A 16,575-nucleotide genomic window follows, 5' to 3' on the forward strand; every position below is an offset into this window, starting at 1 on the left:
TAGATACCGGTGAACACCTTAACACAGACTAGAGTTTTGTTTGGAATACTAAATTTTATCTTCTGAAATGATTGCTGTCTGTATAGGACACCAGCTGGACTGATGCACGGCCATGTCATTCTTCTTTTGTAGCATGTCAGTAGGCTGGCTACAATCACACAGAAATGGGTTACTTCTCTCAGGATATCCTGAGCCCATTGTTGTGCAGTAATGGGCAGTGACAGACTAAAGGCTGTCTCTCTGTGACAGTTGACAATAAATTTTAAGGAAGTGCTCATCTTTTCCAGTCTGGGGAAAATAAAAAATGCCCAAGGGAAAGCTTCTGGGTGTTAATGCCTGTTTCAGTCAGGGGCTTTGATGTATTTGGTGTTTTGTTAGCTTTCAAGTTTCAGTAATGACATGTACTGTTGATTATGATCGTGGTCCTTTCCTAGGCAGGTGAAATGAATACATCCAGCATTCGTAGTGTAACAAGCCCAGGTTTTGGGTGGGTGGGATCTCTCTCCCCATATTTTCCTCACATTTTTAACTACAAGTTAAACTTTTACCTTTTTTAAAACCATTTCATTAAAGATGGATCTCAAGTATTCATTTAGGTCCTGTTTTGGATAATTGTTTAATATTATATGACAATACTAACATACTGGTTATTCTTGTATACACTTTTTTTCGTCTTCTTCAGGAAAAGTTGGACATAGGGACAAGAAAAGAGGTGGATGGAATGGGTGCACCTGAAATAAAATATGGGGATTCAATATGCTTCATACAGCATGTAGATACAGGTTTATGGCTCACTTACCAATCTGCTGATGCAAAGTCTGTAAGAATGGGTTCTCTGCAGCGGAAGGTAAGACTGTAAATAAAATGCATTCTGTTCAGTCACAGTCTGATAGGGCAGGTGGAGAGAACTACTGGAGGCAACTAATTTCTTCGCTTTAAATATTCTAAGCATGGTGTCTGATTCATTGTGAAAGGTTGTTTCTTTTTAAGTCATATGTTGAAAAGTTACATGATGGTTTGAATTCTTAAACTGGAAGTAAAACAAAGTGTACAAGTTGGCCTGTAGACATTAACCCACAACACCGATTAATCTGAATGTATTTGATATGAAACTAAAATGTTATTCATAGTCTTTCTTCAGTGTGCTCTTTGGATTGAAAAGACTTTTATTTCAAAGTAATTTTTTCCATGTTGTGAGTGTATTACCTTTAGGGTTGAAATGTTAAGTCTTGAGCCCTGGTGGATTTCTTCTTCTAAAAAGTAGCCAGTGCCAAACAGAATGCTATTTCAACATAATAAAATAGGAAAAAAGATTCTTTTACAACTTAACACCTCTTCCAGAAGCTATATTTGTGTTAGTGTTTATTGTAAATGCTTTTCCTTTGCAGGAAATAATTTCTCTACAAGGAAATACTGGTTTAGCCTTCTTTTAAAAAATAAGATAAAAACCCCCAAAAAAGTATCTTTTTTTCCTATTTTCTGCAACTGTTTTACATGACAAAGGTATAAAGCTAGAGCAACATCTGGTACACTTGGAAGGTCACACCTTATCTATTTTTTCATATATATGTATGTGTCTATATCAGATATGTATATATATACATAAACCCATGTATTTTTTCTATATATATTTAGTATAATATTTAGGAAATGGGTTTTATATACATAAAATGTTAGTGATTATAATGATAATATGATTGATAATTGTAATAATAATTGTTATCATGAATATATTATATAAAACTCAAATAATTCCAAAGTACTTATTTAATAGTGTATAATAATGTATATATGTGTGTAATGTGTGCATAATAAAGAAGATTGTAACCTAAAATAGTTTAAAATAGTTAAGTCTGAATATCTTCATACCCATGTCACAAAGCATAATCAGAAAAGGACAGTAGGACTATTGGAAATGAGCACTTATTTTGACCATCTCTGTACTTTAGTGTTCTGATGCTGTGTAAGGGAACTATTTTTAAAGTTGACAACAGATTTGTGATTTTTAATATTTTTTTTAATAAGGTATATTGCTTACAGAAAATGTGGCTTTGAGAATATTATGGCACTGACCCTGCTGGCTCAGTACTCTGTGCCACAGACATGAGAAAGTAAAACATGCAATTATATTTTTAATTACATTCTTTTTGTATGTGACTTTTAAATTTTGTAGCCTGCCTTACTATATGAGTTTTCATACTTCTTATTTGTGAGAAGTTTCACATTTGCAGTGACCACTTTTTATTTTTGCATTTTCAGGCAATAATGCACCATGAAGGTCACATGGATGATGGCTTAACACTGTCCAGATCTCAGAATGAAGAATCCCGTACTGCACGTGTCATCCGTAGTACAGTCTTCCTCTTCAACAGGTTTATAAGGTGTGCTTTTCAAATGGTATTTTCTTCCCTTTTCATTTTTCCCCTTCTATTTTATTCAAACTGTCCTTTAACACAACAGCTAACAATTTAGCCCTTAGAAAAAAACATGCATAAACATAATGAAAATGTAAACAAAACATAAAGAGACATTTTTCCTTGCCATACTTTGCTGTCTTTTCTAAGTATGGTTTTTAAAAGTGCTCTCCCTTGAAAAGCCTGGAAGGAGGAGATAACTGTAGAACTATTGTCATAGGTTGAGTCTTAGTGTGCTGCTATTCGTACTATTCTGCCTCATGCCAGCTTCAAAATGAAGGTGCTGGCTGGAGCGAAGTATTATGGGTTTGAAGTTTGTATTGTATCATAAGAGGCCTCCTGTTCTGGTTGCTGCTTTTGGGTTCTGGGTTTTTTGGGTGTTGGCTGTCTTCTGCTGAGATGGCAGCAGGACAGGAAGGGATGTAGCTCCCTGGCTTGGGCTCAGTTCATAGTGATTTATTTAGCATTCTGTAATATTTAATAGTATGTTATCCATTTAAAAATACTGCAAGATTTATGCAGTTTGCATTTATCTCCCTACTCCAAGTGTTCTTTTAAATAGCACTGATAAAATGCTAATTCTCAAATGTTTGTAACTTTAATAAATGATGAAAGACCCCTCTTACTGCTGTCACTGGCATTGGAAGAAGAGTGCTAGGCAATAAGACAATATGGAATTATTTCACAGGAACACATTTGTCACAATATGCGAGATGGGGACCTGAATCAACCATGTCCTTAATCAGTTGCACGGCCAGAGACATAAGACATGCCAATTTCTTGAAAAACATTTACCCAGGTACTTAACAGCAGAGAAAATCTCTTGCCTACTGCACGATAGTTAAAATAAAAAAAGAAATGCAAGCCCTAGGTCACTTAATAAATAATAGATTTTCTTAGAAGCTTCTAAGAAGACTGTGAAAGATAAGGGCAGAGAAAGACAATTTAATGATAAGGTTTCACAAATCAAGATACAGCTAAATTGCAGTGGAGGTTTTTGCAGAGTGCACAGGGAGTCCAAGGTAGTGTTTAACAATTTCATTTTGGCAGGGTGCTACTCCAGGAAGAAAAAGATGAATTGGAGAGAATCAAAATTATTCTCATATGTGTGCCTCAGTTCTTTCCCATTAAGTCAGTAGAAAAATTGCACTTCAGATAATGTGCTCACAATAAAAATTAAGGTTTAAAGATAACATTTGTATCGACCTTTTTGAAACATTGCATTATTTTTTAAGAGGTTTTTATTATTCAGCAGTATGCTGAATTTAAAATGTTTCCTAAGTGTAAAAGTTTTTCAGCCCTTGTTCACCATTTATAATGAAATGAACGACCTGCCATTTCTGAACATGACAAAAAGAAAGAAACAAACCCAAACATCCTCCATCCCTTCCTCCCCTCCCCCAAATACTTATCAGTGTTTTCTTAATCCAGCAAAAAAATTCCAGAGTATAAAGTAGGACATATTGTGTGTATCCTGGGAGCAATCAGTGTGCTGCGCAGCTTGGGAGAGAAGACTGGTGAGGGCAGCTGTGGGTCAGGTTGCCATGGTCCTTTGGTGGCTCTAATGAAAGAAAAGAAGGACATGAATGTGGGGTTGGGAGTGTGCTCCTGTGGATATGGCAGGCTCCTCTGCCAGCTGAAGCTCAGTGGTCTTTAGGTCCTATAAATGGAGCACCAGTGAAAACAAAAAGTGGATTTCTTTGCTACATAGCTGGGTTTTGCTCAAAAATATGCTAGGAAAAAACCAACTTTTTACAATGACAGACCTGAGACTTAATCAAAAGACAAATCATGAGTGTGAAATAAGCCCCCTTCTACTCTCCTCAACTGTGTGCCACCAGGGTTGGCCCCCTTCAGGGCTGCTCCTCTCCTAGATCTTCAGGTCCCTGGCTGGTTCCTGCAGAGACTTTCAGCATCCTCTGCCACTTCCCCAGCTCTCTGAGACTGGGTACTATGTTTGCAGGCCATCAGCACACGCGGTTTCTCTACCTCTCGTGGCCCTTCCTGCTGCTTCCAGAAGTTTCTGGCAGGCTTGCTGCAGCCCCTGGCTAGTGCAGCTGCCCTCCCAAGTCCCTGCCCACTACCTGGCTCATGTGGGAGCCAGAAAGGTGTGAGTGAAAGCCCTCGTCTTAGACTTGCTGCATAGCACTGGTGAGGTCTCAGCTGAAACAGCCACATTTCAAAGAAGGTGAGGTTTAAATGGAAAAGAAAGGTACCCCAGGATTCCAGAAAGCACAGTGCTGAGGAAAAATTGAAATACGGAGTTTACTGGGTACTGGCTAGGTATGGGACAGGTGCAACATGTGTGAGAACAGTCTGCCCCCTACTTCTAGGAAATGGTGATTTTTAGACTATGGCAAGGCCAAGACTGAACTGAACACCAGGAAAACCAAATGGCTAATGAAATGCTGGGACAAAGTGTGCGGAAGAGCTTCCAGCAGTGAAGATGGCTGAAGAACAGCTTAAGAGCCTTTATGGACTAGCTGTGGCCTCTTCAACTCTGTAGGGCTAGTTCTTTCATGTCTGTCTACTCCAGCCTCATGCTGCTTTGAACAAGGTTGCAGTAACTTCTCTTGATCTTTTTATCTGCCTTTGATGCTACTAAATGCTTAGGAAGGCTATTAAAATGTGATTTCAGTATTTAAAAATAATGTAAGAGAAACTATTTTTTATGCTTCCAGTTTGATGGGAAAGGAGGGGTGAATTATAAAGTAAAGAATGGGTCAGACATAAATAATTTTTGAGAAGTTACATAGCTGTCAGAAAATTCATTGAGCTTTAACATTGTGAACAAACTTTGCTTTTAAACCAATAAATAGTTTAAATGATCAAATACATTAATATCCAATTCTCAGGAGACTTTGCATCTTCTTGTAGGGGCCTTGATGCTCTCAACAAGAAAGTGAAGTCTTCCACCATTGATTTGCCTATTGAGTCAGTCAGTCTGAGCCTTCAGGACTTGATTGGCTACTTTCACCCCCCTGGTGACCTTTTGGAGCATGAAGACAAACAAAACAGGCTCCGCGCACTGAAGAATCGCCAGAACCTCTTCCAGGAAGAGGTACTTCTCTATTTTATTCCTGATTTTCCACTATGTTGCCTGCAAGCATTATTTCTCAGTGTCACTAGCATTGTTGTCTGATCTGGAGCATACTTGCAGTGCTGTTATTTTTGTCATGTAATAGTCAAACTATTTGATACATTTATAATCTCTTTAGATCTGTTTGGTTTCCTAGATGCTTAAATAAATGGATTTAAGGCCATATCTGTTGGGGGGGGAAGGGGAAGGAAAAGGCAGTATTAATATGACTTTGTGCCCTGAATTCTAAGCATAATTTACTCGTGTGTATTACTTTCTTCTGTTACACTTTATTCTCTTGATGCAGAATGCTTTAAATATTTTGTTTAATATTGCCTATTAATATTGCCTGTTTCTCTGGTAATGATAATTTCCTATATTGAGTCAGATGCTTAAATATCTTCCAGAATATAAACTTGCCTAGAATTAAGTTTTGGATGATTTTTTTGTTTTGTTTTGTTTTGTTTTATTGTGACCATCCTAAATAGTAAAATTTTACTATCACAGTCAAGGAAAACTTTTCATAGGGATTGCTTACTTGTGTGAATCTAGGTATATATTCTTATGTTTTGCCTTTCATGTTTTCTTTTCTTAGATTTCTGAAAATGATATGTATTTGCACCTAAACAATGCTATTATTTTTTTTCTCTGACAATATGAGCCTTTCCATTTTTAGGGTATGATCAACCTTGTTCTTGAATGTATCGATCGCTTGAATGTATACAGCAGTGCAGCTCATTTTGCAGATGTAGCTGGGAAGGAAGCTGGAGAAGCATGGAAATCTATTCTGAATTCTTTGTATGAATTACTAGGTAAGGCATATTATGGGTTACCTGAATTGGTTTAGCTTGAAGTAATAATCAGATAACAAGAAACAAGTACCTGTTTTAACAGAAAAGAATTTCTACTGTGTAGAAACAAGATATATGTATTTCCAGTTCCTTGCATGTACTTAAAAATAAAATCCACAGAACATATTTAAATAATGTGATGTTTCTAATAATATTTATTAATATAAATAACATGTTACTGACTTCAATTAAATTGTCAATTGCTTTTTCTTACCATTGTACTGCTGATGTGTCTTGTATACTGCTCAAAAATGTGTGAATAAAATATAGGTGAATGTACTGGTGTTTGGGAGCCATGACATTGCAGTCAGTTTTGTAGAAGTCTGTGTTTTTTCACACAACTGGCTGCAAAACTGCAGCATCAGTCTGAAACTTCTGTAACCAAGACCTTGTTGTCAATAATGATTAGTGACTGTAGCCTTATATGAAGGTACTGTGTGCCATGGAATGGTTCAGGTGCTTTTAAATACAGTATATAATGAAGGTTTTGTCTACTTTAAGTCCCTGAAAAAATTCATAATATCTTCTCTAGTGTTAGTTGGTGTTCTGGTCAAATATCTATTTAATTAGTATCACTTAATTACACAATTAGGCTACATTAGTGTGCCTATGCTGCTTTCTTTCAGTAACACATCAGCTCTAAAGCGAGGGCCTGCTTACCTTTAAACTTGCACATTTGTCAAATGCTGGAGTTTGGACTAAGTTCTACTGCAGGATTGTTATCTTGCTTTCCAGTAAAGTAAAGCTTTTAATGTATAATTTAGACTAAATATTATTCCTGAAAATGTTGGTACTAAAAATGTATAGAAATAATGTTGTGTTATATGTCAATTGAAAACTTCACAACTGAATATTGAGTTTGTAAACTAAAGTGAGTTAAGTGGTTACGAAGTGCCCAGCTGAATGCAGTGTGCATATTATTTGATCTTTTGTGAGCATGCATTGTGAAACATGATCACATACTAGTTTATCAGTATTTTAATGCTCATTTATTATTGGTACTTAAAATATTTGATTTTCTCTTTGCTACTCAGTGTGTGGCATTGAAACTTATTTATTGTGAGCTTTTTAATTAATGTTTGGAAAACAAAGCTCTAATGTTGGAGTTGTTTTGTGCCACTTATGGTTATCAATTTCAGTAATTAGATACAGAGATGTAAAAAGATCTTATTAATGCTAGTTCCCAAATTAAGAGCTGTGAGGTCTGACCTTTTATGCAGTAGTATTTAATGTGCAAGGCATACTGAAAACTTGCAGTCCTTCATATTGGAGACACAGAAAATGAAATTACAACAGCACACCTCACTCCACATAAATTTTCCTTACTACCTGATGACAAAGCAGGGCCATTGAGGCAGGAATTCTATATATAGTACTGTTACAAGGCTTTTCCATAAGCAAAATAGGTACATCATCTTGTTTTCTTGAAATAGACAAATAATCTTGGGGAAATAAGAATATGCAGCATATCATTTTCTCGGTCCGGAGGAGGGGAGAGAGACGTATTAGTTCTTTTTAAAAACATTCCTGTGTTGTGAAATTAAGGCACAAACCGGGCCAAATATCAAAAGTGAAGCTATTTGTTGAAATATAAAGTGAACAGAAGAAGGGATAAAAGGGGGGAGAGAGAGAGGGAGTGAAAATGGAGAAAAAAAGAGGAAGAGAAGGAATGGAATTATACCACCCAGGGGAGGGGGGGGAGGAAAAATGGAGAAAAAGAGTGAGATCAGAAAAGGAATTATCACCCCACTCCCTCCCCTCTCAAGATGCTTTCTTTGGATGGAGGAAGTCTGAGGAAAGGTGCTGCCTCTTTGGCTTGGAGGAGAGGAGGGAGAGAGGAAGAGAGGTCAGAGTTTGTGGTTTTTATTGATGTGTGCTGTCCTCAGCTGGAGGAAGGGAGGGAAAGATCCCGAAGTCCAAGTCCTTTTCAGCTTGTGTAGTGTGGTGATGTTTCCAGCGCGTTGTGTTGGCAGTGGAGTTCACTCTTACAACCTTTGGTAGTGGTGGTGAGATATCCTGGACTGCTGCGTCCAGGCTGAGCCATGGTGGTGTTCCCCAACCTAAAATGGTATAGCTCAGTGTTTTTCATTCAGTTCTTTTAATCACAGCTTCCTCATGGCCCACAGCCTAGTCACATTAATGCATATGTGACTACCAGGTGTGCTATCTGATGGGCAGAGCTGACACATCAGGTGGGTCATTCACAACAATCTTATCTTTGTTGTACCCTCCAGGGGGCCGGTGACAGAGTAGCCCCAACTGTATTCTTTGTACTCTTCAGAGATATACTTGCAGGAATCCTGTGGACTAAAACTTTGGAGGGTAAATGAGCCCAAGAAAGTTGGTGAATTTTTAAACACCACTTCCTGCAAACCCAAGATATGCATGTTCCCTAAACACACCTAAAAATTTGGGTAGATGTGCCAGGAGACCTGCATGGATGAGCAAGGAGCTTCTGAAGGAAATTTCATGGAAGAAAGAAACTTACAGTTCATGGAAGAAGGGACTTCTCACATGGAGAAATATAGAGTAGTTGCCACAGCATGTAGGAAGGCAACAAGGAAGGCGAAAGCCCTTTTGGAACTAAAACAAGCAAAGGAAGTTAAAGAGAACAAGAAGGGCTTCTTTAAATATATCACTTATGCTAGCTTCTGTGGTCCTGCTCTGGACCCATCCTGTGAGCCTGTGATCCATTACACATCCCTGGGCTGATCAGGCCAGGTGGTAATGTGTTGCATAGTCTTTCCACCTCCCCCACTTCTGGGGCAACAGCAGTCTTGATGGGTAGAGATGATCTTATCTTTTGCTGGACATTCCAGAGGGTCTTCCACCATCCCCTTCTGGGGCAGCTATCTTTTGTTGAGACACATTTGCATCCATACAGGATTCCTATAGTGGTACATAGCCCTTGATAAAACCAATGAGGTACTTCTGTCTGCTTCACTACGAGGAGTTGATACAGTAAATATGAAGACAAGCAAAAGCCCTCACCGATGATCATACAGAGGAAAGGAAGAGCTATCTGCTGCCTCATAACCACAGGCCATTAGGGTAGAAAATGGATCCTGTGGCTGTTGCTGTGGTTGAGGAATTGCTGAGATCTATCACTAATAATGCAGTTGAAGATTGTAGCTTGATACATATGTGTTGCAAGACTAACCAAAAGCATGTTTCCGAACATTACATTGAACATTGTAATTTGTTTTAGATAGTTTCAATGGTTCCATGTCCCTCCTGCTCTGTTACATTACTTCTCTGAATGCATTATTTTCTTGCATAGAGTGGTTTGTATTGCCAGGGACCTTTTAAGATCATCTAGCCCAATCACCCTCATCCTCAAAAAATTCCTCTCTTATATTCAATCTAAATCTATACTCTTCCAATGTAAATTGATCACCATGTATCTACATTTGTCCTTCCTCTGCTACAAATACATGCTATCACTCTGAACTCATATTTGATCCTTTTGTATCACCAAAGAATGTACAGGAGTATATATAATGATGTGATTTTAATATCTGACTGACCATATCCTGGTCTTAAAACGGGATGCTAATCTTTAAAACGGGATGCTAGTCTTGTTCAGAGTAGTAGGCAATAAAAGAGGCAACTCTTGGTCTTTTTTGTTTGTTTTCATTGCTAAGTGGCTGTGTGTCTCCTCTAGTGCACAGCTTTATAACCACTGAACACTAGCCATTCGCAAACATCATCTGTGTATTTTTCAGGGATTATTGAGATGATTGAAAGGCAAAATAATTCAAATACTTTAAAGGTCAGCTTCATGCCAAGGGTATTTCTTATGCTTAAATCTAAGTGTCACTCACATTATTTAAATTTAAAGGAAGAACATAAATAATTAAAGATAAGAATCTTAGTGAATCATTCCTGTCAAGGCAAGACAGCGATTTGTTTCATTTAAATGAATTTATAATTGTAGTGATTTCTTTTTCTCTCTCTTCCCCAATAGCGGCTCTGATTCGAGGGAATCGTAAAAACTGTGCTCAATTTTCTGGATCTCTTGATTGGTTGATCAGCAGATTAGAAAGACTGGAAGCCTCTTCTGGTATGTATTTTAGTGTTTTAGCTTCCTTATTTAACTAGTTTTCGTTCTTCAAAATTGTCCATATACTTGTTCAGTGTAACAGTCATGAAGTTCCTTCTATGAGAGAGTGTAAATTATATTAATAACATGGCATTTATGTTTGTAACACTCTCGTTTATTTGTCATAAATTTGTTCCTGAGATAAACTGACCAGCAGGATAGGAAAATGTTTTTGAATGTCAGTGGTAGGAGTGTTCTCCCTGTCAGAGACAGGGGTGAACTGTCATGACATTCACTAGCTGATTGGTAAAATCTTCAGTGGATGATTGCAGTTATGAAGAGCAGTTATACATTGATGCTTGGAAGTTTTTTCCCCTTTGTCAAATTTTGAGGCAAGCAGAGAGAAGTTTAGAAGCTGGGGGCCAGTATAAAGACTTTGAAGGATTTGCTGATGTAAGCCCCTCTAGGCAGAAGTGCTTCACAGAAACATTTTTGCAGGATTTTGTTTTATGTTTTGCTTCAGAACTATGGGTGAAGGACGTATGTAAGTGTGCTATTTCTTCCCATTTGATCTGTTTCAGCTGTGGTTTGTTTGGGATGCTCTGAATCAAGGTATGAGGCGACAGGAACATAGGAGTTTAAGTATGTGTTGCTACTTTAGGTCTTAGATGGTGTTACAGTTAGCTTCTCACAGCACTGGTGTCTAGCTAGGGATTTGCTGATCATCCTGTCATGGTAGGCAGTCTAGTGATGCTCACCCAACAGATGTTATAACTGAATATTCATGATAGTTTACCGTAGTGTTTGAGAAACCTGCTCTGTAGATGCTGCAATTTTCTTGCTTTTGTGAAGACTAGAGTAACTGAGAATTTAAACTGAAAAAAACACAACAACAAAAGTAGTATTTACAAATTTGAAAAATCACAGGCTAGATCATTTCTCCATTATAGTCCATCTTCGGTGTGAGAACATTCACCTAAGGAGAATGTTCCCATGGTTATGCAGTTGCATGGGATTTGACCGTAACCTTCTTAATTCCAATGTGTTTCTTCAGTTGTTCATGGTGCAATGATATCCTGAGACATAATTTGTATAACTGAAACTCTCAGGGTTGGGAGTTTCAGAAATAGTGCAAAATTTTGTGCTCAACCTTGGAGGTTGAAGATGAAAGTTGTTACACCGTCTCTAAAAGTTGTGTTACGTGGTTTCTGTTATGTAAGTATGTATTTTTAAAAATTAATCCCAAAGTAAAAATAAGGTTTGAAAATTAAAACCTAGGTGTTTAGGTTTATAATATTGTAGTAAGGTACAGGATGAATTCTGTAAACTGCAAAGTAATCTGACGTGATAGTCATACTGCGTCATGAACCTCATGACGTGCTGCAAAAATTCTTAAGGTACTAATACTTGTAATGCTCATTTCTTCTCAGTTTTCTTGTGGGAACTAGGCCACTTGACCTTCTTCCCCATATGTTATGGTAGCATAGCTTCCATGTTGCCTCCAAAGTTAGTTTTATAATTAAGAGTGTTTCTGGGTTTGGAGGAGTCAGTTATACAAGGTTATATAATTATGCTGGGCTTTAGTTATCTTGTGATTTTGTGTGGGCTGCTTGCTTCGCAAATTTTAGGCTTCATGTGACTTGATTGGGGTGCGATCTTTATTGTTTTAATTTACCGTGGTAGGTCTACTATAAGGAGGAATAATACACCTTTTAAGTAAAAATACCTGCCTGTGTATTTTAATCTAAAATAATTAATACATTTTTCTAAGGTAGAGTGTTTGTGAGGAAGAAACACCACGCTGTGTTAGTCACACCAAAATTAAGTTTACCTTCAATGTTGAAGTTGTCAGCTACATCATCTCCTGCAAGTGGTTTTTGAATGTGTTGTGATAAAGATTTAATGCCATAATCTATTATCAATAAAACTCCCATTTTCACTTTTTGCTTAAAAACTATGAAAACACAATAAAGGCATTAAATATATAAATAGCAGCTGTGAGTTGATTGTACAAATTAGAAATTTATTCTGTTCCTGATCCTCACTGAAGCAAGAAAAATTAAGATTTGTCTAAGTAAATGTGTCTTAGAGCAGAACATTTTGGAAGTGAGATACCACGGGTGCTGAGTGAATAATGCAATGCAAATGCTTTAGCTGTCTCTTCGATGCATAAATTAAGATTAAATTAGTCTTTCACTCTGAAATATGTACCAGATGGAATTAACTAGTCCAACTAAAATTATAAAGTCATTAAAACATAGTTAGTAAAAAAATAGAACAGGGCAAGCAATTTAATGTCCTCCAATTGAAGATTTGCAGAACCAGATCTCAAGCTTTGAGTATTTTTTAAAGGGCATGCATCTTATTCTAGTATTATACAGTTTGATATTAAAAAGAGTCAACATGTTGTCCTGAAAATACATGCTTCCTTTCATCTGTTGCTCAGTAAGGAAAAAAAAATCACTCATCTTTATCATGAAGTGTGCATATCATACAGTTCGTGGTATTTCTATAAAATTCAGACACTTCCTGCTTTTCAGCCCCAAGTAGCTTCAACGAAATTGGAACACAGGGAGTCAGCCCAAACAGATATTGTACATTCATATGTGACTGTTTTTTTCTGCAACAGAGGGAATTTGCCCTTAGACCAAAATATGTTTCATATGTAGCATTCAGATGCTGCAGTAATTGAAGAAATTGCTGTGGCAGCTGGGTCTAACTGATAACAGTAATTTATTATTGAATGTTTACATCTTCAAAGAATTCTTACTTCTGTTGTTGAAAAGGTTAAGATTAGAAAATGAACTTTGTATACTATTTTAAGACAAAGTTAAGATTATGAATATACCTACACAGATCTGAAAATTCCAAGGTTATGGTTACCACACTTACATTATGTGATATCATTTCATATTTGATTACTGTTTGTATTGGTAAAAGCATGTTTCACTGTGGCTAGCAGTATAGCTGTCACATACACAAAGACAATTATACACAGTGAGACAATAGACTCTGAATTTACCTCTGCTCTCTCATTCAAAGGTATATGATTCCATTAGTTGTTTCTATGATTTTTCTAAGGGAAGAAAGAGAAAATTGTAAATATAGAGAATTATTTTATATAATATGTATGTAGTGAAAAGTGTTCATTTCCACTGAAAACCAGTATTTTACCCAGTTTGCTTTCATGTGTGAGTATTGACTGTTACATATTTATTATTGAAATGTCACATTAATTTACCTTTTGTTTTTACTACATTCAGTCAATTTAGGAAACTGGAAGTATATCAATCCTGTTTTGGTTTTATTGTGTACAGTGATTTTTGAAACTCTTCCATGTTGCTCAGCAATACATTAGACAATATTATGTGCAGTTATGATTTTATATGCACTTTGAATACATATTTTTTGAAATTTTTTTCCCCCAGGAATTTTAGAGGTTTTACACTGTGTCTTGGTGGAAAGTCCAGAAGCTCTAAACATTATTAAGGAAGGACATATTAAATCAATCATCTGTCTTCTGGACAAACATGGAAGAAACCATAAGGTAGGCAAAGAAGGGAAAAGTATATTTAAGTGAACATATGGGAACAAAGCAAACACGTTGTTCCATGTAGGAGTTAGATTTCCAATACTTTTAATATTATATTCACAATTGGGAATGAAACTTTTCCTAAAAGGCATATGAGCAGTTTGAAGATGCAAAAGGGAAGCAAAGGTTTTCTTGTGAAAACATTGCTGCACGCTTATTCTCAAGGGATGCAGGAAAAATATGTCTTAATATTGTTAGAGAATTTTAGAATTAGTGTAAAGTAAAACCACTATGTTGGATGAATTACATACCCTTACATGTCTTCCAGGAGCAAGGTATATAGCATTGTTTTGCATGAAGTAATGCACAATGATTATGAAAAGATACTGAAGATTAAAAAAGTCTATTTGTTTTCAGGTTTTGGATGTTTTGTGTTCTCTCTGTGTTTGTCATGGAGTAGCTGTGCGTTCTAATCAACATCTAATCTGTGATAATCTCCTGCCAGGAAGAGATCTGCTGTTACAGACACGCCTTGTCAACCATGTGAGCAGGTAAATACAAAAATCTAGATCTATGAGGAAAGCAGAATAAAATTTGTGGTTAAAAGAAACATGGAAAAGACAAGGGGGGATGAGTACAAGGTTCTCCTAGGGAGATTCTGATTGGACACAAGAAGCAAGTTTTCATCAATGATAACATTCAGCCATTAAACAATCTCTCCAGGGAAGTGGTGGATTCCCCAATGTTGGTCACTTTCAAAATTCATCTGGATGGGGTGCTGGGTCATCTCTAGACCATGATTCTGCCAAGATAAGTTGGAACAGATGATTCTTAAGGTCTCTTCCAATCTGGTATTCTATGCTTCTGTGATTCTATGAAATAAAATTACTTTTGTTGTTTTAATCACACAAAAGAAGCATGAAATTTGAATTTAATGAAAAGTCTGCAGTGGTTCATCATGTTCTTGAAATAAGTTTTTATTTACTACTTTTATTCTTTCTGTTTAAGCATGCGACCCAACATCTTCTTGGGGATTAGTGAAGGCTCTGCCCAATACAGAAAATGGTACTATGAACTTATGGTGGACCATCTAGAGCCCTTTGTTACTGCAGAGTCAACTCATCTACGAGTGGGCTGGGCTTCAACAGAAGGCTACTCACCATATCCAGGGGGAGGAGCAGAATGGGGAGGAAATGGTGTTGGCGATGACTTGTATTCCTATGGCTTCGATGGTCTGCATCTGTGGTCAGGTATTCTGGTTTGTGTTATCTTTATAGTGAGTTTATTTTTTTGTTTGTCTGATTTTTGGTTTGCCCCCTTTTTATTTGGTTAGGGTTTTTTAAAAAAAACCAGACTGTTGTTTTCAGTTTTAGTGAATTTGTTTTCAATAGCAGTAAAGTCAATCAGATGTTTCAGCTGACATTAGGAGTATATAGAATCAGTATCAGAATCTTTTTTAAGTTGACATTGTGTGATGAAAAAGGTGTTTTATTCAAATTAATGCAGATAGACTAAATATTTGTGTTTCAGCCTGGGAATTATTTTGGTGGTGTTTGTTTTTCCTCGGTAACTATGAAGATTTTCTTTAAAATTTTAAATAAAATGAAGTCTGACGGTCATCTGGATTTGTAATGCCTGTGTGATAGTGTAAAAACAACCTGAGAGATTGAATTCACAGATCTCTGTTTCTTTTTTACCCCCCCTTTTAAACCAGATGTTTTTCTGTAGTGATGTTTTATTTACATACATCAAGACTTCCGGAATCATGTTTCTCACTTGATTATGGTGTGTTTCATCAGATATTATTAGCCCAGCTTGGATCTATTTATTAAGTATATATTTATAGGAATTTCTTTGTGCAAATTCTTATGTTAAAGGAAGCTGAACTAAATATGTGAAGTATTTCCATTTGCTAGTGATTCTGCAAATATCTATTCACTCTTCAATATGGGTTAGCTCAGCACAGTGAGAATAATAAGAAAGAAAACTTGTTGTCTTCTCTTAGTCTTTTTCACATAATTTAACTTTTGTGAAAAGTTTCACAGAGCTCATTTAGAATGTATAGTCCTACACTTGAACACTCCTAAAATGCTTGAAAAATGTTTCTCCTTTGTTTTCACCTCTTTAGGAAAAATGGTTTCCTTTGATTTTGAGAGATTATTGGGTAATGGTGAACTGTGAAACTGTCTGGAAACTGAGATAGGTTCAGTGCATTGGCAATTCTTGCCTCTATGAATATATAAGCAAGTTTTCTTGAGCTGCTTAGCAGACAAGAGAGACATCTTAGTGAGTCACCTGTACTAAGCATTCAAGATTTTGGATTTTTGAGGCATTGTGGCTTGGCACTTGGAAAAGAATACATTTTTACATTTCAAAAGAATTTTCTAATCAAAATAGCAATGGATTGTATTGTTAAGTAATAACAGATTGACTGAAGTAGCATCTTAGGAAAGTAGCTGCCACTTTGCCTTTCGTGCATAGTGTGAACTACTTTGGAACAATGATACATAATTAAAGGTGTCATTAAAGCTGTGTCATAAGTGAGTTTGTCAGAAAAAGTATTACTACAGCAGAACCAGAAAATATTGAGCTGGCTGAAGTAATCTTTTGTAGTTAGAGTCCCTTTTAGGAAGGAAACAAAGTATTACTGAAAAGTA

The 16,575-nt window shown here is 36.6% G+C and overlaps 1 protein-coding gene across 1 annotated transcript in view; it reads left to right on the forward strand.

Annotated features, from left to right (window-relative positions):
- Nucleotides 1-16,575, forward strand: part of RYR2 (ryanodine receptor 2) — a 377,267-nt gene that overhangs the window by 187,408 nt on the left and 173,284 nt on the right. The window contains exons 12-19 of the mRNA XM_054162288.1: nucleotides 683-847; nucleotides 2,260-2,381; nucleotides 5,292-5,475; nucleotides 6,170-6,305; nucleotides 10,312-10,407; nucleotides 13,815-13,933; nucleotides 14,336-14,469; nucleotides 14,927-15,168. Coding sequence (XP_054018263.1) covers nucleotides 683-847; nucleotides 2,260-2,381; nucleotides 5,292-5,475; nucleotides 6,170-6,305; nucleotides 10,312-10,407; nucleotides 13,815-13,933; nucleotides 14,336-14,469; nucleotides 14,927-15,168 — 1,198 coding nt within the window. The remainder of the gene's footprint in view (nucleotides 1-682; nucleotides 848-2,259; nucleotides 2,382-5,291; nucleotides 5,476-6,169; nucleotides 6,306-10,311; nucleotides 10,408-13,814; nucleotides 13,934-14,335; nucleotides 14,470-14,926; nucleotides 15,169-16,575) is intronic.

Source organism: Dryobates pubescens, chromosome 6 (assembly GCF_014839835.1).
Source record: "Dryobates pubescens isolate bDryPub1 chromosome 6, bDryPub1.pri, whole genome shotgun sequence".
Classification (NCBI taxonomy): Eukaryota; Metazoa; Chordata; class Aves; order Piciformes; family Picidae; genus Dryobates; species Dryobates pubescens.